This window comes from Panthera pardus, unplaced genomic scaffold (assembly GCF_024362965.1).
Source record: "Panthera pardus isolate Hobbes unplaced genomic scaffold, ASM2436296v1 HiC_scaffold_25, whole genome shotgun sequence".
NCBI lineage: Eukaryota > Metazoa > Chordata > Mammalia > Carnivora > Felidae > Panthera > Panthera pardus.
This window is the reverse complement of record NW_026526821.1, coordinates 80652647-80680453: the sequence shown is the minus strand read 5'-3', so window position 1 is coordinate 80680453 and position 27807 is coordinate 80652647. Positions and strand designations below refer to the sequence as shown.

Genomic DNA, 27807 nt, shown 5'->3' with positions numbered 1-27807 from the left:
ATTCTCAGTTAGAGTTAAAAGACAAAATGTGGGAGAAAAGTTAAGCCAGGGAAGGTCAATCCAAGCAATCCGATACAACTAGAAATTGAGAAATAAAGGTTGTCCCCCTACTTGTAGCCATTTGGCCTTAGAGAACTGTTGGTATTAGTGGTGGGAAGGGGTATTAGGGATGGACCCCTGGACCTTGCTTCTACCAGAGCATCTCTACTTTTACAAGTTTTATATATTGGAGTTGAGTGTAATATTTTATTGAAGGAAAATGTGGTCTACCAGGAAAAAAAAAGTTTGAAAATTATTGACACGTGGGATGAAGTTCAGATTTGCTGCATTTAATTGAAAGGTCTACGCTTTTATCCCGACTTGTCTTTCTAGGGAGAGTGAAGGAAGATTACATAGCAGAAGTAGAGGCCACTCACATAGGCATATATAAGCCAGTGTAAGGATTTTAAGACATGCAAGGAAAAGCTTTTGAAGAGCTTCACACAAATGAATAAAATGGTCTAATTTGTATATTTAAAAATATTTTATATTAACTATGATTACATATTATACATTATATATTAAAATTATAAAAATATTTTTATATTTCTATGGGAAATGAATTATGAAGGTTCAAATGTTGAAATGGGAGACTGGTCAGAAGGCATGAAATAAATGCTCCATACAAGAAAAGATGGTGTTCTAAGCTAGAGAGGTAATAATGGAGATAGAAAGAAGTAGCAAGATTAGGATATGTTTTAGAAGAAGCTGAGTCAAGAAGGGAAAAGAGAACATAGGGGTGGTGACTGATAGAAAGACTTGCAAGGGCGGAGTTTTTGTTTGTTTTTCTTTTTTTCCTTTTTTCCTTTCTTCCTTTCTCCATGCTCTGTCTTGTCCTCCCCCCTCTCTCTTTTAGTAAGACATTGAGCTTTCTTTGTAGCCATAGAGTATTACATGTTGGGGAAGGGAAATGAGTTGGTGGTAAGACTGGAAATGTTACCCACATTCAAAATGAATTGCTCATATATTTAATCTAATAAAAGAATGTCAGAACTTAAACATTTGTTATCCTCATAGTTTGTGTGCATCATATATTCGAGAGTGGCTTCAATGGGCAGTTCTGGTGCTGGATCTCTCAAGAGATCGCAGTGATCTGATGGCTGGCCTGGAGCTGGTGGATATAAGGCCCAGGAGGCTCAAGCATGTGGTTGGCAAGGGAGTGCTGGTCGTTGTGGAGGGGCCAGCTCTCCCTCTCCCAAAGTGGTCTTCATAGGCTGTTTGAATGTCATCACAACATGGTTCTGGCTATGCCCTCTCACTCTGGCCTGGAGGGTGACAGTCATCTGCAAAGGAAGGTACTGAGCCTCATGGACAGCTGTAGCAGCTGGAAAATGGGGCGGAGCAGTCACAACTTCTTTAAAAATGGTCTTGGGGTGCCTGGGTGGCTCAGTCAGTTAAGCATCCAACTTCTGCTCAGGTCATGATCTCATGGTTCATGAGTTAGAGCCCCGCATCAGGCTCTGTGCTGACAGCTCAGAGCCTGGAGCCTGCTTCAGACTTTATGCCTCCCTCTCTCTTTGCCCCTCCCCTGCTCATACTCTGTCTCTCTCTCAAAAATACATAAAACATTAAAAAAAAAAAAATTTAAGTGGTCTTAAATACCCTACCTACAGTGAAAGAAGCATGTAGTGACAAAATGATGAGTTTGGTTTAGATTTGTGTTAAAATACACCTCCAGGGGCGCCTGGGTGGCTCAGTCGGTTAAGCGGCCAACTTCGGCTCAGGTCATGATCTCACGGTCCGTGAGTTCGAGCCCCGTGTCGGGCTCTGTGCTGACAGCTCAGAGCCCGGAGCCTGTTTCAGATTCTGTGTCTCCCGCTCTCTGACCCTCCCCCGTTCATGCTCTGTCTCTCTCTGTCTCAAAAATAAATAAACATTAAAAAAAAAATAAAAAAAAATACACCTCTGTCACTTTTCTATTTTATAAAACAGGAAAATACTACCTCATATGGTTGTTGTAAAGTCTAAATGAGAAAAATGCGTACAAAGCACTCACCATATAGTGGGAACTCTCTAATTAGCTGAGAAGAGAACTTCTTTCTTCTTGATCAAACATAAAATGAATAGCTTTAAAACCTTTGAGATTTTTCAAACTTGCTGAGTTTAAAAACAAGTAAATGCAACTTCTAAAGGCAAATTACATTTATTTCCTTATTAGCATAATCAGAGATTTATATGTAGAAGGCTAATAACACCCAACACAAATGTAGTTTTCAGGAGTTGACCATTGCTTTATAAGAGTGTTAAACCTTTTATTGAGTATCTTTAAGTTAAAGCACTTTTCTGAGTATGCCACATATTGAATAATTTGTAACAAAGTCATACCATAAACTGACATTTGAATAAATCATGTCCAAACATTAATTTAATAAATTAGGTACTTTATGTAAGTGTACATTGGAATGTCTATGGAAGGGGATATGTAGTTAAACCAGTGTTCGTGCCAAATCCGCCATGCACTGATATGTATTAAGCTATAAATTTAAAAAATATTTTGTAATTAAAATATGTATACCACCCAATTTTTCTTTATTAGAAAATAACTGACATATAATATTTACTAACTACTGAAAAAATAGCAAACCCTGCTTTGAATACCTAGACACCTTCTCATTGGTTGGCACCATCTGTGACAAATTCTGAACTGTACTGTTTACAGACACACAGCTGCAGCCTGAGTTGGCACCAAAACCAAGTATTGACGCTGTGCTCTTTGCAGCCCTGGCCCTGTCTAATTCCTCTAGGAAGGAGGATATGGGAGAAGAGGTTGCAAACACAAGAGTGATGAGAATAGTTGATAGTTTACGTCTCTTCCATCTTAAACAAACAAACAAACAACCCTCCCTCTGTCCTGAGACTCCTTTAGCTACCACCCTCTCTCACCATCCACATTTATGGCTTCAACTACTTAATTGGCTCCCTAACATTTTTATTCTAGATCTCACTCCCAAGCTCCGTATCTGTAGTTGGGTATTTAATGTCTACCTAATGCTTTAATAAGTTAGCTTGACAATCTACAGAATATGCATCTCCTAAAAAAATAAATGCTAACTGTGGGTAGCTCTGCAGTTTCGCACCTATTTTTAAATGCCAGATGACATCGTGGAATGTTGCAAAGTCAAAGTGGTGAATTACCTCAGGAAAATACTAATTTTATTTCTAATAGAAAGTATTCTTTCATGGAGGGTGCCTGTTGAAGTAGTATGATTAGCTGCTACTACAGTGGTTAAATAGACCATCAATTGAGGGAGAATAAAGGATGCCCACCAAGACATTAAAGGCATTGTTAGCATAGGAGTGAGTGAGACAGCAGGATTGAAGCAGTTACTCAATGTTCACTGCTATTTCTGTCTTCAGATGTGTTCTGAATAAACTTGGGACGAGGTGGGAAACTTTTTATTTAAATCAAAATGGCACACATACATAGTATAAGGAGAGTTCTGTAAGGCTTATCAATAACCACGGCATTTCTGATCCTCAGCACCAACCAGAGGCAAGCACTTTCAGTTCTTTAGTTATTTCTTCTGGTGTTTACCTCTGTATTCGTAAACAACATGCATTGCTTATTTCTTCATTTTGAAAATTTTACTTTTTAGCCTATTAAATTGTCACTTTGGAAGAGAACTTAACCCCTGCCTTAGCACTTATGCCCTCCCATACAAACTTCTCTCTCTTCCAGCACAGGTATACCACAGTTTTTGGTTAATCTGAATTGTATGTCTCCAGTATTCTAACTGTATGTAATAAAAGTTTAGCAGTGTAACATACAAAGATTACATTTTTCTTCTTGTATAATTGTGTTTTCTATGCAGTTAATAATTGCATTACTTTTACAATTTGCTTATTTTTTATAGACCTATTATTTTCTCATCCCAACTTTCCCAGCAAAGGTATAAATCTTCTTTCTGTAGATTTGTATGCATCAGGTAGTCTGTTACTGTCAATTTTTTTTTCTTGGCAATATTCTTCATGGAGCTTGCTCTCTTCCTTTATTGTGCATGAGATACAGTTTATCCTTGTATGATTTCCCTTTATTGCTATTCTGGAAATCCTTTTTCCTTGTTCTTGTGTTGGATCCTTTATTTCCTGGATCCCATATTGTCCTCTTTCATGGTTAATTGTATCCTTTGGTGGGACACATTTTTCAGTAATTTCCTTTAAAAAATGCACAATAATTTTTGAGACCTTGCCTCTTTGAACATCTTTAATCTCACACTGAAGTGATAGTTTGGCTACATATAGAATTATAGGTAGGAAATAATTTTCCTTGAGAAATTGGAAGCAGTACTTCCTTGACTTCTAACTTCCATTGCTGGTGTTGAGAAGTCTGATTGATGCCTTGATCCTTTTTAAGTGACCTGTTTTTGTCATGGTTTATTTTTTTCTTCTCTGGAAACCTAAGATTTTTATCTCCAGTGTTTTGATTTTGCAATGATATGCCTAGGGGGTGACTCTTTTGTAAACCATTGTGTTGGGTACTTGACAATTTCTTTCAACCTAGAAACTCATGTATTTCAGTTCTGGGAAATTTTCTTGTATTTTTTCTTTGATAATTTCTTCCCTTCCTTCCATTGTCTCTATTTTCTTCCTTAGTCATATGTGTGATTTAGGATTAATCTGACTGATTCTCCAGATTCTCTCTCTCTCTCTCTCTCTCTCTCTCTCTCTCTCTCTCTCTCTCTCTGTGTGTGTGTGTGTGTGTGTGTGTGTGTGTGTGTGTGTAAGTATGCATTTCTTTTTACTTTCAGGGAGATTTCCTCAACATTCATTTGAGTTATTTATTTTGGCTGTCTTATTTTTATTTCCTCCCTTTCCTCCCTCTTTTCAGAGTAGCTCTCTTATTTTTCAGCAATGTTTTGTTTCTTAAGTAGTTGCTCTGAAACCACCTCTAAAGAGTCATTTTACAGTTTTCTTCTATGATAGGGAGGGATAGTCCAGCTGTGCTGGCAGAGAATAGCACCTACAAGTCTAAGTATTCTTTACATAGAATTTCAAACAGTTCCCTTGTTTTCAATCCTAAGCATTCCTTCAAAAGTACTTGATGCTTCTAGTTTCTGAGCCTTTTTAGAGTTCTAGTGCATGAACTCTTTGGCTCTTAGCCATCCACCCTACATGTATTCTTGGCTTTACACTTTTTTGAGTCTATTGTCAGTTACCTCTTATCCATCAGCTTTTTACTCTCCAAAATTTTGTTGATAACTATTTTGTTGCCCTATTTCTCATTCTCCTTGCCTTGTGAGTTTTCTTTCTGTTGTTTACTGTCATTTTATATGTGCTCAACCCCCTATCTTTATTGGGATGGTCCTCTATGTAGGATTTTTGTGTATGTTGCCAACTTTCAGCTGGTTGTGCTACCAAAAAAAAAATCAATCAAGCATTGATATAGGCAATGTTTCCTTCATTCTAATTTACGATTGATTATAAAGTGATATTGATTTAATGTTGAATTCTGATTTAAAAAAAGCAACCCTGTGTTAAATGTATACATTGATTATCAGATACATAAAGTTTCAATGTGAAGCATACAGTAGCTTTATGTGACCCAGTCCTATGCTAGGTATTCATTTTCTCTAAAGAGGCCTCTGGTTCTGAAAATAGATTTATAATTTCAATTTTTGTGGCTGAGATTGTGTTAGACGTTAGAATTGATAACTCTTTTCTCTGTACTTTCTTCCTTGGATATGATTCTACTTTATTTTCCATACTCTGATGTAATTGTATTCATTGTTTTTCTCTTCCCATCCCCCCATCCTCCACTAAGTTACCACCTCCTCACATGTAAGTTCTTGGGTTTTTTCCCACCTTTATATCTTGAATGCCTAGCACAATGTCTGGCCCAATTTGGGACATGGTAGATGCTTTGCAAATGTAGATTGGCCCAAACTAAAATAATTAGAAGATGAAATGATACTTAGTGAAACACTAAAATAATCAGAGTATTTTTTTCTTTTCTATTGAAATCAGGGTCTGTTTTACAGATATGAATATTGAGGAAAAGGAAACTGACATTTATTGAACAATGGTCATTTGCCACATATTTTCAAATATGTTATTCTATTTACTCCTCGATAAGACAGTCCAGTCTGAAAAGCATGGGAAACATTTTTTTTTTTTAATCCATGATTTGTTTGGGCTTTAAGGTAAAACATGATTGTAATCTAGAATCTTCCTTGTTTTATTCTGATTTTTAAATATTAGTTAATAATTTTCTACTCATTAGGAAATTATTAACATTTTAAGCTGTGATGATGTATGCCTGTATTAAATGTATTAAGGTGAAACTGATCCCTTCTCAGGGGGAACTTGGTGGTTATTCACAGTCTTCATTTCAATAAGAAAAGGCTGTTCTTTCCTGAGTTACCTTCTTTGGTTTTCCATTCAAGTACTGAAACAAAATACCAAAAGTATTATGTAAGTAATTATGCTGTGACAAGCCATTAGTAAAGGTGAAAATGACCAATCAGGGAATAAAGAGTATGAAGGAAGATCCAATCACAATATAAAAGGATTCACTGCAAAAATTCTTATGAACTGGGAGCTTTTAGGGCTTGTTTACATTTCATTAAGAACTTGTCATAGAGATTGAGGAGCTTGTGAATTTAGTGAGAACCACCACCCAATAAGGGGAGTCAAAATAGAAATAAACCTCTGATATAATGCAATAACTTAAAAAGAAGACCTTAATTCACTTAACATTCAGCTGTAAAACATTAATAATTCATGTTAGAGCTTAGTTTTGTATTATCTGTGAAATTTGTTAAGTAAATAGTGTGAAGATTCTTTAGTGTCTAAGAAATACCAGTTTTAATCAGATGTTTTAGATACATCATTTTACTTAAAAACTGCTAATATACTAATTAAAAATAATCCTTAAATAGTTATTCACATAACTTCCTCCAAGGGTTTTCCAAGCAAAATAAATTAAATTTGGCCAGAAAATAGGTTTCATCTGTATCTTTCACCATGGATTAATTACATCAGTCTAAACTGACACCTGTCTTAGGTGCTTAAGCAGAAGCTTAACTAAAAGGCTCTATTTAGCATAGCATTTAGGCAGAGGGAGGTAGAGTAGAAAGAGCACTGCACAGATAATCTGTGGACATGAATTCTAGCCCTAACTGTTCCTATAACAAACTGACTGAACTTGTGCAAATTACTTTACCTCCTTAGGCCTATTTTCATATCTAAATTAAGAGATTTCTAGTCTATCAGAGTTGATTTGGGTTGGGGGAGGGCAGGCAAAAAGACTCCTTGGAGAAACTGCTATTCCTTGCCCAGAAAAATACTTTTATGCCCATGCACACCATATGTACACAGGCAAATACATGCACAATTTAGTACACAATTCCAGAGGGTTACTGTGAGGATTAGATGAAATAATGAATATAAAATGCATTAAGTAGGTATTTAAAAATGTTATACCCCCTATTCTTCCCCACACTGGGAGTGTTCTTCAGCTTTTAAGTTTTGATAATAGCCATAGAAAAAGGTTTTTCAAGTCTCTTTGGGGGAAAAAAGATTTTAAAGTATACAACTATCAAATTGCATGAGATATTCCACTTTTATAAGAAGCCGTTTCTTTCAACAGTTACTAGGGTTTGTTTTTTAGAGGAGGGGGTGGCAATCTGTCATCAAAGTGTTGACAAGTGAAATCTGACAAGGTTGAGGTGATAGCTGGAGGCCACTTCAAAAATTTTCACTGTCTTTTCTATTTGAAGAGAAAGGATCTCTATCTTTTTTTCCATTCTTGCTCACTTTGCAACAGTCTTTGATTTATATGCTTTTTAAAACAGTAAATCTAAATTGACAAATTATTTCACCAGTTAGCATTGGTTTAGATAAGAGCATTTCAGTGTTCTCTTGTCTTTAACTCAGCTCTTTAGGAATTATTCCTGAAATTCAGTTTACTCTGTCTTCAAAGTCCCATTTCTTTCTATCCATGTATAGCATATGCAATTGTAATCTAGAATTAATTATCATGATTGTATTGCCAACATTTCTGTTTCTTTGTCTTTTTATTGTTGTGACTGAAATACATCCTAACAAGAATTAAGTCCATATTTTTGTAGATAAGAAAGGTGGGTACATATATAAGAGGAGATGGGAGGCAAAGATTATTTTATTGTTGTTATTATTATTTGCTTATGCAAGCCCCCCCCAAATTCCTGATGTAAGCCATTGCAATTATTTTGCAAGGTCACTGAAAAAATGCACTTCAACTGGATACAAGTCTCTTTGGAATAATGGAAATTGTGTGCAGCAAAATATTGAAAATGAACATCAGCAAACAAGATGTTTGTATTAACAGGAACTAGAAAATGGCTATGCAAAGGTCAACACTGATCTTTAAATATTAGTGAAATTTAATTTGTTGCATGTAATGAGTAGAAAGAAGAGGAAACAGACCACAATAAAGAAGCCATTGATAAATTGTCTAAATGTCAAAACTGCTTACAGTGTGAAAAATGTTAAACTGACAAAATCTATTTAAATGAATTAAACAATTTAAACAATGCCCAAGGGGAATATTTTCCAAATTTAAGTATAACAGGAGATTTATAAAGATTTTTGCCACAGTTTATTTTGGGAACTTGAAGGGACTCCCACTTTTCTTTCTAGGCAAAGAATCTCCTCTAACCTCTTTTATTTATTAAGAGTGATGCACACTTTTCCTGGAACATAAGAATCTGTTGTCTTTTGCTTCATCTAGAAATAGCATCATCTGACCAACTGTGAGCGGCTGTGAAGAACCACTTCTTCACTAGCTGAATGGAGTTCAGAGAGCTTTCTGTTAGGTTATGCTCAATTTTCAAAAAAATGTGAATTCTGTATTCTCTTATTTTCTTCATGTATAAAGCTGATGAAAAAATTTCAAGGGCTAAATATGTCCAATGTATACAATGAAGGATTAATGTTATTAATACACAGAGAATTAGATAAAGAACTCATTGGAAAGATAGGCAAAGATAGAAACAAGTAGTTTATAGAAGAAATAAAATTATTTAAAAATCCATGAAAAGGTGTTTGATCTCTTTAATAAGTGGAAAAATGAAACTGAAAACTACAGGAATCCAATTTTCACATACCAGATTGGCAAAAATGTAAAAGTTAGATAATTCTCCATGTTATAGGGAAAAAGATAGTAATGTTATTGGTAGAAATGTCAATTGGCAGAGTCATCTCGGAGGCCAGTTTGGCATCACCTCTCAAAATGTAAGGTGTGCATATATGTTTTCATGGGATTATAAGGCAAAAAGTAGAAACAGAATGTACATTGAGGAAATGGTTAAGTAAATTACGATCACTATCCAATGAAACATCTTACATCCATCTTACATTGTATTAAAAAATAGTGAGGGATGTACTTCTGGATCTGGATGAAACATTAAGTTGTCTTCCTTCTCTGTCAGGTGTACAGTTTTTAAACTATTAGTGACCTTTCAAGTCTTCTGAAAACAGCGTGGCAGTATGTGCGTGGTCCATAGCACAGAATAAGCAGCATCTAATAACAGTTTCCATTGTAGAATGTTTTCAGATACTTGAATAAATCCAATCTTTAGTTGAGGAAAGTAACCCAAACAATGAAGTCAGTCTGTGTATGTAGATAGAGAATATCCATGCTGTGGTGTTCAGGTGAAAAAAAGAAATGGTATGTATCGTAAAATCTTGTCTTTACAAAAACACAAAGGAAGTAAGTATGGGTATGGACACACTGTAAGCATATCAAGAAAATCTGTAAGGCCACATGCCATACTGTGCAGTGGCTCCTTTCACAGTGGAGAGGGCAGCTGGGAGGGGAACATACTCATTTTAACATCAAATATTTCCATATTTGTATTTTTTAAAACACTAAGCATGCATTACTATTGTAAATTTAAAATGGATTTAAAAGTTTCTCTATTTTTTGTATACTTTTAGGTTGTATAGGTTGTTTTAGAAATAAGGACTTTTTTTCATTTTTTTAAAGTCTATTGATTTATTTAAAAAATTTTTTTTAATGTTTATTTTTAAGAGAGAGGGAGACAACGCGAGTGGGGGAGGGTCAGAGACAGAGGGAGACACAGAATCTGAAGCAGGGTCCAGGCTCTGAGCTGTCAGCACAGAGCCCAACACGGGTCTCAAACCCATGAAGCATGAGGTCATGACTTGAGCCAAAGTCAGATGCTTAACTGACTGAGCCACCCAGGCACCTCTAAAGTTTATTTATTTATTTTGAGAGAGAGAACATGAGTGGGGAAGGGATGGAGAGAGAAGAAGAGAGAGAATCTCAACCAGGCTCCACAGTGACAGCTTGGAGCCTGACCAGGGTTCGATTTCGCGAACTATGAGATCAAGACCTGAGCCGAAATCAAGAGTCTGACACTTAACTAACTGAGCTACCCAGGTGCCCCAGAGACAGTGTTTTCAATACACTGCTTTGTGCTTTTGTATTTTGCTTTTACCATATAATTTCTTGGTGTTATTTGTAAAATCTAAAATTTCATAAGTTTGAGTATTACCTTTTAGCATTTATTGAATACTTGCAAAGGCTGCTCATTAGCAAATAAGTATGTCCTGAATATTTATATTTAATATTTAGGTTAAAAAAGTGTTCTAGACTTCTGAGCTCATCAAATCTTTATATCCTATGGAATAACACTTATGATACAATCTAGAAAAGATCTAGATACAGAAAAATAATTTACGGAGGGAGCTAGAACATTTATGTGATAACTGCTGTTTGAATTAAATTAAAGGATAAAATTTTCAGTATTAATAGGCAATTAGTTATGCAATACCAACTAGTAATGCTCAGTGCTTTTCATCTTCAAAGCAGTATACAACATTAATTAATCCTTACAATGTTGTTGCAAATGTAGGTCAGTATCATTATCCTTATTTTTGTAAGTAGGGAAATTGAGGCAGAGAAGTTAAATGGTTTGGGGTAAGTCTGTCATAGCTAGATTAGAAATGAGGCATTTTGGCTCGCAGCCCAGCATTCAGAGCAGTAGAACCACACCTTCCTTAGAAGACTTAATCTCTCTGCCCTTGACAAAACATTACTTCTCATTAAACTGTATTGAGGTCATTTCTACATTGAAATTCAGAAACAAGTTTGACCACTATATAGCCACTTAAAATAAAACACATATACCATTTTTTCTTTTGTTTTCTTGACACATTTGTTTGTTTGTTACTTCCTTCTTTCTTCCTTTCTTAATATTTATTTGTTTTTGAGAGAGCGACAGAGTGCGAGCAAGGGAGAGGCAGAGAGAGAGAGAGGGGGAGGCACAGAATCCAAAGCAGGCTCCAGGCTCTGAGCTGTCAGCACAGAGCCTGACATGGGGCTCAAACCCACAAACCAAGAGATCATGATCTGAGTCAAAGTTGGACGCCCAACTGACTGAGCCAGCCAGATGCCCCTCTTTTCCTTCCTTCCTTCCTTCCTTCCTTCCTTCCTTCCTTCCTTCCTTCCTTCCTTCCTTTCTTTGACACTATACTGTCTTAATTTCTTTTTCATCATCTTCTTGTTGGAGAATTACCAAAATATCTATCCTTGGCTTTATTTTTGTTTTGGGATCTTACTCAGTGATTTTTAACTTTCTATTTATATAATCCCAAGATAGTTTTTGTACAGTCCAGGCCCCTTTTCTGTATTTATAGCTATCAGTTAGACATAACCGTATCTACTTTTATACCTTGAATTCCCACTGTGTCAAAAGTTGAGCTTACCTACATTGGCAAAACATGCTTCTTTTCTAGACTAACCTGCTTCTGTGTATGTTTTAATTCAAAATCTGCTCTTGAAACTAGAATAAACCAAGTGGGAACAGGTCTGTGTAAGGGGTTCTTGTAAACTGGGCGTAACTAAGAAAACTGATGTTTGTGAGTCCTTCACAGAGTGAAGACGCTGAATCACAGTCTAAGGAAGAGGGAGAGCCTGAGTTAGAAACTGAGGGGCAAGGGAAAAGTACTCAGGAAACTGAGTAGCCAGCCAAGTCAGTGGCTGGGCAGATTGAGGTGTGTGGATTGAGTAGTTGAGGTAGTCAAGGGGAGAATGTACTGGCTCCCTTTTACCTGGCACATGATGATAGAGACATACCTGCTCAGTGGAAGCATGTTCAAGGCAAGGGCCACTCTCTGTGCAGTAACTAGATTCCTATTCATTGGGGGTTATTCCAGATTCTTCCTTCTTTCTCGCTTCTACAATTCATTAGTCCCCATAGGATATTGACTCTTTCTTCAACAGATCAGTTGAATCTGTTTTTTTTTTTTTCTTTTAAGCTACTTTCCAACTGCCATCATCCCAAATCAAGTTCTTGTTACTGAATATTGGTGTTATTTCTTTTTCTATGTAGCTTTTCTAACAGGTTACTTGTATCCTCTTCCTCCACTCCGTCAATATTACCACCTATACAATAAATCTTCCAACAACAATTCTGATCTGTTGATTACTTTTTCTAGAATACCTTACCAGATCAGAAACTTGTCACTATTCCTCATTAGCTACCTAGCAGATGTGAAGTCCTGATGGCGACTACCTTAGTGTGGCCCTGATTTATCTCTTCTATTTGTGCACCAAACCAATTGCTTATTATTTCTCAAGCCTTGCAACTTAAATTTTTGTATACTGTTCCCTCATTTTTATTTCTCTCCCTCTGTCAAATCTAACAATCCTCAGGGTAGCTGGGTGGCTCAGTCGGTTAAGCATCCAACTTCCCCTCAGGTCATGATCTCATGGTTCATGGGTTTGAGCCCTCTGTCGGGCTCTGCGCTGATGGTGCGGAGCCTGCTTGGAATTCATTCTCTCTCCCTCTCTCTTAGCCCCTGCCCCCCTCTCAAAATAAATAAGTAAATAAACATAAAAAAAACTAACAATCCTCAATGCCCTTCTACTTCATGATCAAACTAGAGCACCTACTGAACACCCTTTGTTGCTAGATTAGCACTTACCATAAACTTCATGTTGTTTTTGTGGTTATTTTATCTGCTACATGGATACTATTTGATAGTAGAGATTCTACTTTGTAAATCTTCGTATATTGGACTCACAGTAAAATGCCATACACCTAAAGTGCTCAAAATATTGGTGACATTTAATTAATATAATTAATATCATAGGACTCTCTGAGGTACCAACGGTCTGGTGTTCCTAATGCTCTAGTCTTCTGTTGCAGTAGGTTCAATCCAAGCTAGAGGTCTCTATTTTGAGACCACTCTGCCCTTTTACACAAATGTTTTCATTGCTTAATTGTTTGGTTTAGTGTTAAATATTTCAAAATATTATTTTAAATCTTAATTTCTGGTAATGTGACATTGATCAATTATGTTCATACATATGCTTAACAGGTATTATTAATGATTCTATGTTGATGCTTGGCAAGACATTACGGGGGAATATGCTGTGTTTCATGTAGTTTGAAAATTGCCCAATGATACAGTTAACCAGTGGTTTATCTTAAATTTATGCTTTTTTAGTTGTCTTCATTTTTGTACATTTTGAATTGGTGAATAGATATTCCTCAGAAAGTCTGTTGGTAATAAATAGCAAGTATACACTCTAAGTTTATGCCCAACAAAGATTCCCTTAGGCTCTCTGAGGTATTGTGCTGATAACACATTTATTTTAAATGTCTTGTTGGCGCCAGGTATCATTTATCTTTGTTAAACTAGAACAGTGTCTTCTATTTGTTAATTCTTTCCTTTCCCATCATGTTTTACATTAGGGTTTTATTTGCCCTGAAGCTTCCTGTTCTTCCCAAACCAGTCAAAATAGCTGACTTCAGAAACCAGGAAGACAAGTATTTTGCAGATTTATTTAGTGGCAAGTAATCTGTACCTCTAAAACATAGTTTTTCTTTTTCAAAAGAAAAATTATCAAAAGTAAAGCAAGTTTCAGTGTTTTAACACAGCTGTTTTTATTTTGCACGTTACTTTCTTAAAATTTAGTCTGTATGGTAACAATTTTCTTAAGGCAAATAAATATTGATTTATTACAATGTAACCAGTTTTGAAGGGAAGGCTTTAAACTTTTTAAAAATGGAAGTAAAAAGTAAGAAGGCTCTCTAGGATCCTCTCACCATTTTGTCCTCAAAATTTGGTGTCATAGGGGTACCTTTGTGGCTCAGTTGGTTAAGTGTTTAACTCTTGATTTTGGCTCAGGTCATTATCTCATGGTTTGTGAGACTGAGCCCCACATCGGGCTCTGAACTGTCAGAGCAGTGCCTGCTTGGGATTCTCTCCCTTTTTCTCTGCTCCTCCCCTGCTCGCTTGTGTGCACTATGAATGAATGAATGAATGAATGAATGAATCAATCAATCAATATTTGGACTGTCATAGATTCTGCCTCTACAGCAGAACAATCATCTAGATTTAGGTCAAGATTAATTTAAATCATGCTGCTTATTCTCTCATGGAGATCACAGGTTTAGGTTCAGGATGGGCTTCTGGGCATCTGGGACGGTCATCAACTACCTTACAGAATTTAGGTAGAAAACTGTAGAAATTTAAGTTATTTTAACATAAAAATTATGGGCATTTTGTTGTTGTAGAGGTTTTTCCTTTTTCTTTTCATTTGGATTATTATTTGCTATATTTTTTACTAAATCATTTTTTTTTCACATAACCCCTTAAATGGCTACTTTTGTTCTAGCTCTAAATTGTGCATTGGATTTTACTCCGAGAAATGGACAAGGGCACTGAATAGGGACAGCATTTCTCAGCTAACTTTTTAAGGCACTCCCTATTTCTCTCCCTTTTTAATCTCTGCTCACACCCCAATCCCACAATGCAGAATCCATCATTCTTCTGAAATTCTTTTCTTACCCTCCTTTAAAACAACTATTTATGCACTAATACAGTATTTGAATAATACAAGCTCAGTCTTGACTACTTCCTCCAGGCAATTTTTCAAATAAGAAAATTACCAGCATTCCTTTTAACTGGTGACATTCTTGAGTAAGATGCAAGACGTTTAAAGGTCTGTATCTTTTAAAGAACCTGCACAGTGTAAAGATGGCAAGACATCTTGAGGGCTAAAAAGGATAATGACTTGGTCCCCTCTCACTGTGCCCATGTAGTTATTGTAGATTTTTATAAACTTGTTTTATTTACTCCATTAATTCTTTTTAGTTTTTTATGGTCTTATCAGCAGATATTTAAAGTTCAGGGGAAAAGAAGGATGAATAACCCATATTTGACTATCTTTGGCCTACCTGCTAGGGTATGACTCCTGCAAAGCCTCCTTAATTGTATGTATTTTGGGGAGTCTGCAGGGGTTGTCACATGTGCTCATAAACAAGTACAATCATTTACTAATGGGCATTGGTTATTTTCTTCTCACTTGCCTCACCCAACTATTTGTTAGGCTTACTCCATCACCTGATTATTGCCGTTTCTCCAGGTGGTATGGATTACTCCTTGGCCACCATGTCTACTTTTGCTGGGGTGGATCCCATTTTGTCTGGATCCCACACTTTTGTTGACTATGTTTATCCAAATGGCTGCCAGGCCTGCTTACTTTCTGCTGGGTGTCATCCCCTACAGCTAGCTGGGTATCATCCTCTACAGCTATTACCCTAAACCAAATGTTCCACAAAGGGGTCCTTTGTTTTTATTTATTTATTTATTTATTTATTTATTTATTTATTTATTTATTACAATTTTTTTTTTTTTGAGAGAGAGCTTGTGTGTATATACACATGTGCATGCTTATGAGCAGGGAAGGGACTGAGGGAGAGGAAGGGAGGGGGGGAGAGAGAGAGAGAATGAATGAATGAATGAATGAATGAATCTTAAGCAGGTTCCACACCCAGTGTGGAGCCCAATGCAGGGCTAGATCTCACGACTGTGAGATCACGACCTGAGCTGAAATCAAGAGTCAGTTGCTTAACCTACTGAGTCATCCAGGTGCCCCCAAAGGGGTCCTTTATAAAGCAGAATGCCCCTCTCTTCCTTTGTCCTGTATTTTTTAGTGGGAAATAATATCAATACAAATCGATAATATTTATGTATCAGAGCATTTTGAGAACTAGGGCATCTTTCTCAGTGTTCCCACTCCATTGGGACTAGACATGAATCTTTGATACTGACCTACCTGGAAGACAAGTCCAGATCATAGGCTCAAACCCATACGATTCTCAGAACTTCTCCTTATGTCCAAATACAAAGGGTCACAGGCTTTGTTTGCACTTGACATTTGAAGCTCTCCATGGACCTCATTTTGCTTGTTCTCCCCCAAACTCTAATTTCTGAGTACTATAGGAGTTTCAAACTTAGTAAAAATATGGACAGTGGATCTATTGGTTTTCAAGTTAAAAGCATTCCTGCTTCTTAGAAATGGCCAATGTGAATTACAAGGAAAAATATTCTTTTCTCTCCATTTCTGCTATTAGGGAAAAGTTTTGACAAATTCTTTATTATTGAATTGACTTAAATTGGAAAAAAAAAAAGCAGAGTTTCAAGTGCAGTCTTCTTTTGATATATAAGTAAAGGTGTGGCCTTTTTGGCTTTAGCTGTAAAACTTTATATTTAATTTGCATAATAAAACTTTTTTATGTATCTAATAACAGCTGAATTTCAGCCTTGTCTTTGTCTACATTGTCATAAATCCTAATTATTGGTGTCTGAATAGACACTAAATTGAAGAATGTGAATTTTTATTTTCTAGTGTAGTCTAAAAGTTGTGACCTTTGATACTTAATATCAGAAGAAATATGCTCCTGTTTCATCACATCCATTCTTCTCTGTTCCCAGTGAAATATTAACCCATTTGCATGTCCTAATCCAAATACTTTCTCTTGTGTAGAAACTTCTCTACAGATACATGTTTTTCTTTCATAAAACCCCTATTGTACTCTGTACTTAGGAGTACAGAGTTTTATTCATTTATTCATTTCATTCATTTCACCTTGTGAAATTACTGTCTAAGGTCAGAGATTGTATGTAACATACTCCTTGTGTTTTTTTCATATAAATTTGCATAGTGCTAGACATACAGAGTAATAGCAGTAGCAGCAGCAACAACGGCAACAATAAATTAATTGAATAAAAGTGCCCTTGAGTCCCTGAGGTAGGTACTTTATTATGGCCATTTTATATCTTGGGGAACTTAGAGAAGCTATGTCAGTTTTCCAAGTTAGGTAGTAAACTGAGAAGTTAGAATAAGAAACCAGGCAGTTAGGGTCTAGAATATACTCATTAAGCTTTTTAAATGCAAGTAAATATTTATTTAATTTATTAGCTGTTTCTTTAAACCAATATTCTAGACCTCACCCATCCAAATGAGAAGGGTGCAGTTTACATATTCTAAAACAGTAAGTATTTTGGTTTTTAAAAAAGTATACCATAAAGTAATCCTGAAATGAGCCTCATAAACTAACTGAAAACAATTCCAAAGAATATGGCTTTGGAAATATTTTAAGTAATAGTAGCCTCACTAGAGTCACTCCCAAGGAGACAACGCTGCAAGATAAAGTTCAGTTGAATTGAAAAAGTTGTAATTAGCTTAATACCACTTTTTCTGTACTGCCTGCTGATAAGGAACTTCATCCTCTTTCATAGCTCTTCTACCCCATACCTACATACAGTGGCAGCCAGCTTCTGGTGACAGCTGGGCAGCTCTGGAGATTGAAGGGTCCTTTGTTCTATCTCTAACCTTTTTAAGGCACTTCAGTACACAGAAGAGAGTGAACTCAGATCAGTCCAAACATTTCTATTATTTTTATAGTCTGTTCCTTGTTACCCTTTGCAATTGCATTTTTCTATCACTTTCTTTTTCTTTTTTTTTTTAAAGTTTATTTATTTTTGAGATAGAGAGTGCGAGCAGGGGAGGGGCAGAGAGAGAGAGAGAGAGAAGAGAAGAGAAGAGAAGAGAAGAGAAGAGAAGAGAAGAGAAGAGAATCCCAAGCAGGCTTCGCGCTCTCAGCTTGCGGCTCCATCTCACGAACCTCGAGATCATGACCTGAGCCGAAACCAAGAGTTGGATGCTTAACCGACTGAGCCACCCAGGCGTGTCTTCTGTCACTTTCTACCATGCATTTTAATCTACTGCCATGCCTGGGATATGCCATCCTTGTACTCAACACTACTACCTATTCTCCCTCCCACCCTTCTAGATAGCCCAGTACTATAGAGTGCTCTGGTTTCAAGCACAGATTCTGGAGCCAGTCTGCGTCTATTCAAAGTCTGCCTCAGCTAACTGCTGGCTATGTGACTTCTCAGTCCCTCAGTTTCTTCATTATAGGAGTAATAATTGTACTACTTCAAAGGGTAGCTATGAGGCTTAAATAAGTTAATATATATATAATGTTTAGAACAATGCTTTTCATGAGGTATTTAGCGAGTATTGCCTGTTGCTATCATCATCATTTTCTTTATTATCATTTAACTGGTGAAATCCTATGCATCTTTGATGCTCTGCTGACATTTCACAACTTCTCTGTAGCTTTTTCAAAGCCCCACTGTTCCAGGCAGGCTTGGCCCTTATTTTATGCTGCCATTGTTCACTCTGCTGTTTCAATATTGGCACACTGCATCTTGTTATCTGAACATGCATCTATTCCTTGATTATTAATACGTTGAGGTCAAATGTAAAGGTAAAGGAAGGATGAAAGAAGTTTCTACTATGTCTAAAATTATTTGGGGTTATCACCCTTATGAATAATATGGGAAATGTTTTTAGTCACTCCTAATGTTAAAGAAGCTGGGAGCTTTTTCCTGTGTCTACAAAAGTCATAAATATTTTTCAAGCTTTCTTTGTTATTCAGAATTTTATTGGAAAGAGCAATTCTTTTGTGATCTCTGTAAAGAAGATACCAATAGTTTATGTATTTCTAATACATAGTGAACTATCCACATAGTATAGTACTGTATGTATTTCTAAGCAAACATTTGGAAGTTAAATAAATTTCTTTCAAATACTTGTAAAATGTTGACTTTTTTTCTCATTCATATTGGTCTTCCTCCAATTAGTCCAAATTAATGGGGTTCTCCTTCATGAAAAAGTATCAGTAATAACCATCACTAGCTCTTGATATTAAAAATGGGAGAAATACTCCATGTACTCTTTTGTTATCTTGTTGTTGTTTTTTTTTTTTCTAATGTAATTAGAGTAGAATACTGTATCTGGGTCTACAATGAGGTGCAGATTAACAAATTAATCTGAATATTCACTACTGTGGTTTCACACATTTACCTTTAAGTAAATATTTTTTGTAATAGTAACTATATACCATTTACTTTGCAAATTCCACTTTATTATTATTTTTTTAACATTTATTCATTTTTGAGAGACAGAGCGTGAGTGGGGGAGGGGCAGAGAATGAGACACAGAATCTGAAGCAGGCTCCAGGCTCTGAGCTGTCAGCACAGAGCCTGATGAGGGGCTCAAACTCACAGACCTCGAGATCATGACCTGAGCCTGAAGTCCGACGCTTAACTGATTGAGCCAACCAGGTGCCCTACAAATTCCACTCTAATTAGCTTGTTTGTATGTGGGAGATCATAAATATTTGCTTTGTATATTAAAAATACAATACAAAATGTGTTTATATGTAATAATTACCTAACAGATGTTTCCTTTTCTTTTTTTAAATAAATATTTTATTTATTTTTAAATTCTTAAAATTTTAAAATTTTATTTAAATCCAATTTAGTTAACATATAATAATGCAATAATGATTTCAGGAGTAGAAGTTAGTGATTCATCACCTAACATACAACACCCAGTGCTCATCACAGCAAGTGCCCTCATTAATGCCCATCACCCCTTTAGCCCATCCCCCCCCCCCACGCAAAGCCCTCTAGTAACCCTGTTTATTTTCTGTATTTAAGAATCTCTTATGGTTTGCCTTCCTCTCTGTTTTTATATTATTTTTGCTTCCCTTCCCCTATGTTCATCTGTTTTGTTTCTTAAATCCCACATATGAATGAAATCATATGATATTTATCTTTCTCTGACTTATTTCACTTAGCATAATACACTACTTCCCAGATGTTTCCTTTTCTTAAAAATGTTCTTAAAATGCTTAAATATGAAATAATTCTAAATATACTCAGAGCCTTAAAAATCAAACAAGGTACTGAAGATTCAAACATATATTTTCATGTTATCACATTTCTCAATGCGATGACATACTACATTTAGGAAGAGTGTATTTTTTTTTTCCTAGAGTTTATTTCTTGATGGTTAACCAAGGGTACATTAAAATATGTTTATTCTAATGGGCCATATCTCAAATATCAGTAGTGTCAGATGATTCTATTATTTTTCTAAGAGATCTTGGTTTTATTGACAATGGAAGATAATTAGCATTTCTTTTTAATTATTTTTTAAACAGGACGGAGATTTCTTCTGCCTTCAGATGTCTTTCTGCTTGACTGAACTGCACCTGTGGTCTTTGAAGAATACCTTACACATTGGGGGTAAATGATCTCTGGATTAATTTCAGTCATTTTCAAATATAAGTTACAATGTTATAAGTAAGTACTAGCAAAGATTAGAGTTTAGATTCTTCTGCTGGAGTTGCATTATTTTTTTATACTTAATGAAAAATTGGCTAATGAAAAAAATAATTCTTTTTAGTTACTCTGAATAAGTTATTTTTTCAATTTGAGTTAGATTTTCTGTTGTGAAAATTATATTGGTCTAATATTTGTTTCCGTTTAGGAGATATACATGTTCAATTTTTTCCTGGGATTGTTCCTAATGACTGACTTATATTCATAAATATTTGTAGGCTAACTAATGGTAAAGGTATTTCTATTTGATATTAAGATAACATTTCAGGGGTGCCTAGGTGGCTCAGTTGTTTAAGCATCCAACTCTGATCTCAGCTCAGGTGTTGATCTCAAGGTCATGAGTTCAAGCCCCATGTTGGGCTCTGCACTGGGCGTGAATCCTACTTAAAAAAAAAAAAAAAGGTAATATTTCAAACATACAGCTAAGGTGTACAATTAATTATATTCATGTTCTTTGGATTTCTTTGCTCCATACTCCCAGCACCGAGCCCAACATGGGGCCTGATGTGGGCTCGACCCACAAACCCGTGAGACCATGACCTGATCCAAAATCAAGAGTCTGACACTTAACCGACTGAGCCACCCAGGTGCCCCAAAAGAGAAGATTTTTTAAAAGATATTTCCTAACAATACATACTTTATCCCATAATACTAATAAGCATTGTTAAAACACACATTACTCCTGTCTTTCATCCTTAAAATTTTTATTTATTTTTTAACTTTTGTGACCTTAACAGTTTTGAAGATTTTATGCCAATTATTTTATAGGAGGCCCCTGTATTTGGATATGTTTGAAGTTTTTTTTTTTACAAATCTGAAGTTTCAGATTATATATGTTTGATGTGAATATCACAGAAGAGGTGTTGTATTTTCAGCACATCCTAATTGGGTGGTGTACAATTTCAATTTGTGTCTTTATTGATAATGTTTATGATCATTTGAATAAGATTGTGTCTGGTAGTATTCTCCACTGCAAAGTTACTTTTCCTTTGGAGTTAATTAGTATTTCATAGGGAGATATTTTGAGATTATGTAAATGTGTTGTTTCTTATTAAACTTTAAGTATATTTATTATTTATCTTATCCCTGTGGACTCAGGTTTCCTATTCAATGGTTTTAATCCATTACTATCATTATTTATTTTGATATTTAAATTGTTTCTGATGTGGCCAGTGGGACCCCACTCAAGCTGAGTCTATGTCTTTGTGACAGGTCCCTATCAGTATTTAAGCATTTCCATTCTTTCTGGCATAACAGAAAGATTCCCTAGCGTGCTGGAATCAGTTACTTCTCTAAGTAGCTTGGTTCCTTTTAGAGGGAAGTGGTATCTAGAAGTCAACGGTGCTTTAGGTATGCTTATTGTTATTGGAGTATCATTTTTACTAGGCTCTCAGTGGGCAGAGCCTAGGGTATGTATGTATGTACATATATTTACATCTATATTCATTTTTGTATCTATCTCTATTGAAAATCAATTCTAATCTACCAGCAGAGGGTTCATTCTAATTTTCTCCCTTTCTATATTTGTATTTCTCTTCTCTGACAGTGAGAAACCTGGGACTCCCATATCTTTTTTTACTTAATCACCCTGTATGCACTCAGTCTTCTATCTTGGTGGGCATTCCTTCCCCTATGTGGATGCCCTTCTCATTTCACATTGGTTCTGACATACCATGTTGGGCTCTTCCCATATGTGGATGTCTTCCTCACCTAGACACCCACATTTGGCCATTGCCCCATGTGAATGTCCTTCTCACCCACCTGTGGTTCTGATACACTGTCAGCCTGACATTCTGCATGGACACCTTCCTCATCCAGCTTAGGCTCTGATTGGGTTTTGACAGCCTACTCTGGGTCAGATGCAGAATTCGGGGTTCTTGGGGTGCCTGGCTATCTCAGAAGAGCATGTGACCCTTGATCTCCAGGTCATGAGCTGGAGCCACATATTGGCTATAGAGACTACTTAAATAAATTTTTTTTAAAAGCTTAAAAAAAATAAAAAGAATTCAGGGGCCTTTATGGTCTTCATAGTTCTGTTCTAGAGTTATAAATATTTGGCTGCATCTAATGATGGAATATTATATGAAGACACATTGCCCATGTAAATAATGCTTATGGTTCTTAGATTTTAAAAAAGCCTACCTTTTTATTGAAAGCCTACCTTTTTATATATATTGAAAAGTATAAAGATCATAAGGGTATATTTTGAACTATCAAAAAATGAACATGCCCATAAAATCACTCAAGAAATAAAATATTATCAGTATCTTAGGAGCCCTACTTATAACCTTTCCCAGTCACCCCTTATTAAATATTTTTAGCCTAAATAATAGAAGTAAACTTCATTCTTTAAAATTATATGTCTCTGTGCGCATGGCTGGCTCAGTCAAAAGAGCAGTCTCTTGACCTCAGGGTTGTAAGTTCGAGCCCCATGTTGGGTGTAGAGATTACTAAAAAATAAAATCTTAAAAAAAAAATTATGTGTTCCAATTAGTGGCATGGTAAATAGAATGGAGCTTTAATAAGTACACAGGATTGAATATTTTTAACAACTCTATTTAAAAAATTGGCTATAGCTGTAATACCTCTTTTGAGTTTCATTTAGTTTGAGAAAGTTTGGAGCAGTCAGTCACTAGGGGGCAGCCTGTACTGCTTCCACTTCTTCAGAAACCGTTGCATTCTTTTGTTAGTAACTAGAATTATTTTGCATGGAGGGAAACAAACGTTAATTCAAAGGAAAAAGATTTCACTATTCACATATAGGAACAAAATGGACACAGTTATTTTGTTTTCCTGTAATTCAGTTGCAAAGACAGAGTCCTTGGTTAAATCACTCTAGGAAGCCTTGCTTTGCTTTTTAGTCCCAGGAGAACATCTGAATTTGAATGCATTTGGAAGGTTTTTTGAATCTAAACAAGCTTCAGGTAACTTACCCATGCTTTCCTCTAATTTTCTTTTTCTCCTGCAAATTTCCCCCAAGCACTGTACTAGATTCAAGCTAAACTGGAGAAAAGCAAGCAACAACTCAGAATCCAACAGGGCATTTCCATCCACTAATTTCATGTGGTGTTGCTTAGTGGCAGTTCCTTTTGGTAGCACCCTGTGAAAAATATCAGAGGAAGTGTGAAAGAGAAAAGTTGGTCTTATTTGATTTCAGTTTTTTACTGCTCCTTTCCTCATGCCCTTCCAGTTTTGTGTAAATCTTCTCTAATTAGATTGATAAACCTTCCAGTTCCCACATATCCCTGGAATAGATGAACGCATATACTTTTGATCTTATTTATTTCTAGTAACATAAAAAGATGGTTTATGTCCTCCTTCCTGCCTACCCACTCCCAACCCCAATCCTGACATATATATAGCATGGTTTGGCTTCTTATTTCCCAGAACTTTTTATCACAATCTAATGTTATTTCTTCTTTTCTATAGATAGAGACATAGGGATCTACCAGTATTATGACAAGAAAGACCCAGCAGGTAAAGTATCTATTCTATACAACTAATTTTTATAAATGAAATATTTTAAACTGTAAAATACTGACCATTAAAAAAAACCCTTTTTTGAGCATTAGGTAAATTCTAAAATTAAAAAAAAGTCATTTTAGTCCTTTAGAAAAATTTTGAGGTTGATATCTGTTCTGTATAAAATAAAGCAATATTGAGAAAATGCTGTAGAAGAACATGAAAATGTTCATTTTACTGCCGATCCGACTGATAACTGGACAGTCTATTCACGTTTATTTATCAGTGTCCCAGTAGAGGGCATTGTTAATGCGTGGGTCCCACTGGTGCTGGCCTCCCGGATCCTCACCTGATATCTGAAATAGGCATTTCTGAGTGAATGATCAATTTTCTTTATCTGATTAATCCTGTTAATCCCAGAAGTTTCATGATGGGCCAAAAGGTCTCTCTAGCTAGTTACTTCCTGTTTTGGTCTCTGTTGAAGTGGTGCTGGGGTGGGCATCCTGTATGCTTAGCTTGGTGGTTAATAGGCTAGCTTCATGGTTCTGATGACAGACTGAAGCAGCTTCTATTCTGGACTCCGTTGCAGTTCTCTTCCCTATCTGATGAGATTGTGAGCTCAGGATATTGGCCCACCTGTTGTGTGATGTAAGCCTTTGCACTACAAATTTAAGAAATACCTCTATGAAATGAAAACATCCACTTTATGGCATTTTTTCACCTGCCTCTTAAAAATTTAACATAACTCATTAATCTCAACAACGTGCATAATATACATTATATATGTGCATTTCAAAATACAAAGTATTAAAATTAAAATAACTTCCATTTTTATTTTCTTCCTTCTCTCTTCTGCCACAGTATCAGTGACAGAGCATGGTGACTTAGAAGAAAAGCATAAGCTGGCAGAATGTAAGCTTACTTTATATTTTTTTGTAATTATTATAAAACTGGAGTTTTAATATCCCTGAAGATTCAGTCTTAAAAATTTTTTTAAGCTTTCTGTACAAGTAGGAAATGTTACTCCTTCCAAATTTCTTTAATTATAAATTCCCATTGTTGAGGTATATAAACATGAGAATTATATTTCTTAGGCACTTCTAATTCAGACCATTGAAATCTCTGTCTAGTTTTGAACAAGATCTATGCTTGTGTGAACATAAACTTTCTTAACCATATTTATATCATTTATTATATTTAAAGTAAGTATATTATATTTAAATTCTGATAATGTTTTATTATACATACCATGCCTAAATGATTAATACATTTTACCCATTTTAAGAAAATAAAATTTGTAAAAAAGAACGAAAATTTGTAATGATTAATATTAGCATTTTATTCTTTCTAGCCTTATCTGTTCTCAGGTATATAAATACATTATATATGTAATTTGGCTACAATGAAATATGGCTTTGATGAGTGAAATTAAATATAATTTAAGTTTTATATATAATACAGGTAGAGCTGAAAATCCTACTTGTTCCCTTGTTTTAAATGGTCAAGCTGACGTTTAATTTTTTAAATGCTGTATTAGTAGCTGCAACATCAATTTAAAACCTTGTACATATGCTCTATACATCATACATTATGTTTATAGAATGAAATTAATTTTCTGAAATAAGATACATAGTAATTCTGTAAAATTTAAATGACTACATATACTATATACACTACATATTATAGGAGGATGCATACAGAACATATGCACATATGTATAACTCTTATTTAGAATTATTATTTAGGAGAACTCAAAGATGAATTTATTTTCCTGATGAAACAGATATCATTATAATGATTTAACATGTTGTTCTTTTAAGTAAACTATTTTTAGTTTGTCTTACGCTAACATTGAGTTTCTACTAAAGAATAATTTTATCTTTTAATTAAATGCATTTAAAACAAAAAAAGGCTTATCATTATTGAATTGTGGTATAGCTTTTAAAGAGGATCATTTTAAATAAAAATGTCATAGGTGATGTTTACTTTAAAATTTGTATTCTGTGCATCATATTTTGTGTTATATTTCTTCCCTTAGTATATTCATTCACTCATAGGAATTTTTAGGTTTGAGAAGGCTACTTGAAATTTCTTTTGGATTGAACTTTTAATTATTCATGTGAAAAAGTTACTTCTCTGGCAAAGAGTTGGTCATTTACAATTAGGTACTAGATTCACAGGACAAGGAAACTTTCCCAGGGATTCTCTGAGCCACGTTGGTTGTCATCATAAAATTATGATCACCGAGATTGTTTTGTGGTAAAAATCCTGTTCCTATGACAAAGCTTTTGAAAAGACTGTTATTTGATGATGGAAATGAAGCCCACTTCCTCTCAATTAAGGAGGTGTTTTATTTTAATCCTCCCAAGGCACGCTGCTCAGCAGTGTTTCCTTTTTAAATCATGTTTAACTAACTGTAGTACATGTTTCATTTGCCAGCACGAGATTATCCATGGACACTCAAAAATAGACGCCCAGAAAAACTTCGAGACTCACTCAAGGAGTTGGAGGTATCTTTCCAAAAGTTTCAAAAATGGCAACAAACAAATCTATTTTAAAACATCTTTCAACAGCTTTAATTTTCATAAAGGATCAACTCTCCTAGTGATGATAGCTTTGCTTTTGTCTAGTGAGGAGTTCCAAAACAGTTGCATCTTTGTGTGGCATGCTGATCTTTTTTTTTTGTTTTGTTTTGTTTTGTTTTGGACTTTTGCTTTTTTGGGTTTTTTTTTTGCTTGCAAATCAGAAACACTTTAAGTGATAACAACAGTGTGTATAGCCAACTACGTTGTCTCTTTTTCTGTTTCCTTCAGGAGCTGATGCAAAACAGTCACTGTGTGCTGAGCAAATGGAAGAACAAATATGTCTGTCAGGTAAAATGGTTTGACATGATTTTGCAGTGTTTAACCAGTGGAGCTGAAAACTATGCAGTAATTGGTATTCTTGTGTTATGATAGGTAATGGACAAAACCTTTTTAAGAGGGGATATTTCATAGTTTGAATTCTAGTCATTCTAGAACTAACATTAGACAGATTGACACAGGCCACCAGGCTGCCTCATTAGTCAGTATAGTTGTACTGACACTATAAATGCTAATAAAAATCTTTTTGGATGGTATATTTTGTTTGGATTTATCTGAATGTTATATTAGATGTTTACTGGCATAGATTTAATCATATTTTTGAATGAAGATAAAACCATAGGGCAGAAGGTTTTTTGGCCTATCACTCTAGCAGGCATTTGTAAGTACGATGCTTATGGAAGTCAACAAGTGGACTGGAGTTAGACCTAACATAACAAGACATTTGCTCTTATTTTTTGAACCCTCTAAGTTGTGTTGTTTAATATCATAGCTACCAGTTACTGTGGCTATTTAAAAATAAATTGAGGGGAGCCTGGGTGACTCGGTCGGTTAAGCGTCCGACTTTGGCTCAGGTCATGATCTCATGGTCTGTGAGTTAGAGCCCCGCGTCGGGCTCTGAGCTGACCACTCAGAGCCTGGAGTCTGTTTCAGATTCTGTGTCTCCCTCTCTCTCTGCCCCTCCCCTGTTCATGCTCTGTCTCTCTCTGTCTCAAAAATAAATAAACGTTAAAAAAAAAAAATTAAAAAAATAAATAAAAATAAATTGAAACTAATTAGAATTAAAGTTGCACTACCCATATTTTAAGTGCTCAGTAGCCACATATATCATATGGACAATATAGATACAGAACATTTCCATTACAGAAAGTTCTGTTAGCACAGTTTGGGCCTAGACAACAGGAGCTACATCTTGAATGGGTCTAGATTCAGGACATAATAATTA

At 35.4% G+C, this 27807-nt stretch overlaps 1 protein-coding gene across 4 annotated transcripts in view; it reads left to right on the top strand.

Annotated features, from left to right (window-relative positions):
- The window catches only part of WDPCP (WD repeat containing planar cell polarity effector), a 382460-nt gene that overhangs the window by 67604 nt on the left and 287049 nt on the right, over positions 1-27807 (top strand). For 3 of the 4 annotated variants that reach the window (XM_053890729.1, XM_053890730.1, XM_053890728.1), the window contains 5 exons: positions 20358-20442; positions 23968-24015; positions 24862-24912; positions 26440-26510; positions 26814-26873. In XM_053890729.1, the coding sequence (XP_053746704.1) occupies positions 20382-20442; positions 23968-24015; positions 24862-24912; positions 26440-26510; positions 26814-26873 (291 nt within the window). In that variant the 5' untranslated portion in view covers positions 20358-20381. Of the gene's footprint in view, positions 1-20357; positions 20443-23967; positions 24016-24861; positions 24913-26436; positions 26511-26813; positions 26874-27807 lie in introns of those variants that run through there. The other variant, XM_019434749.2, reaches the window with a different exon arrangement.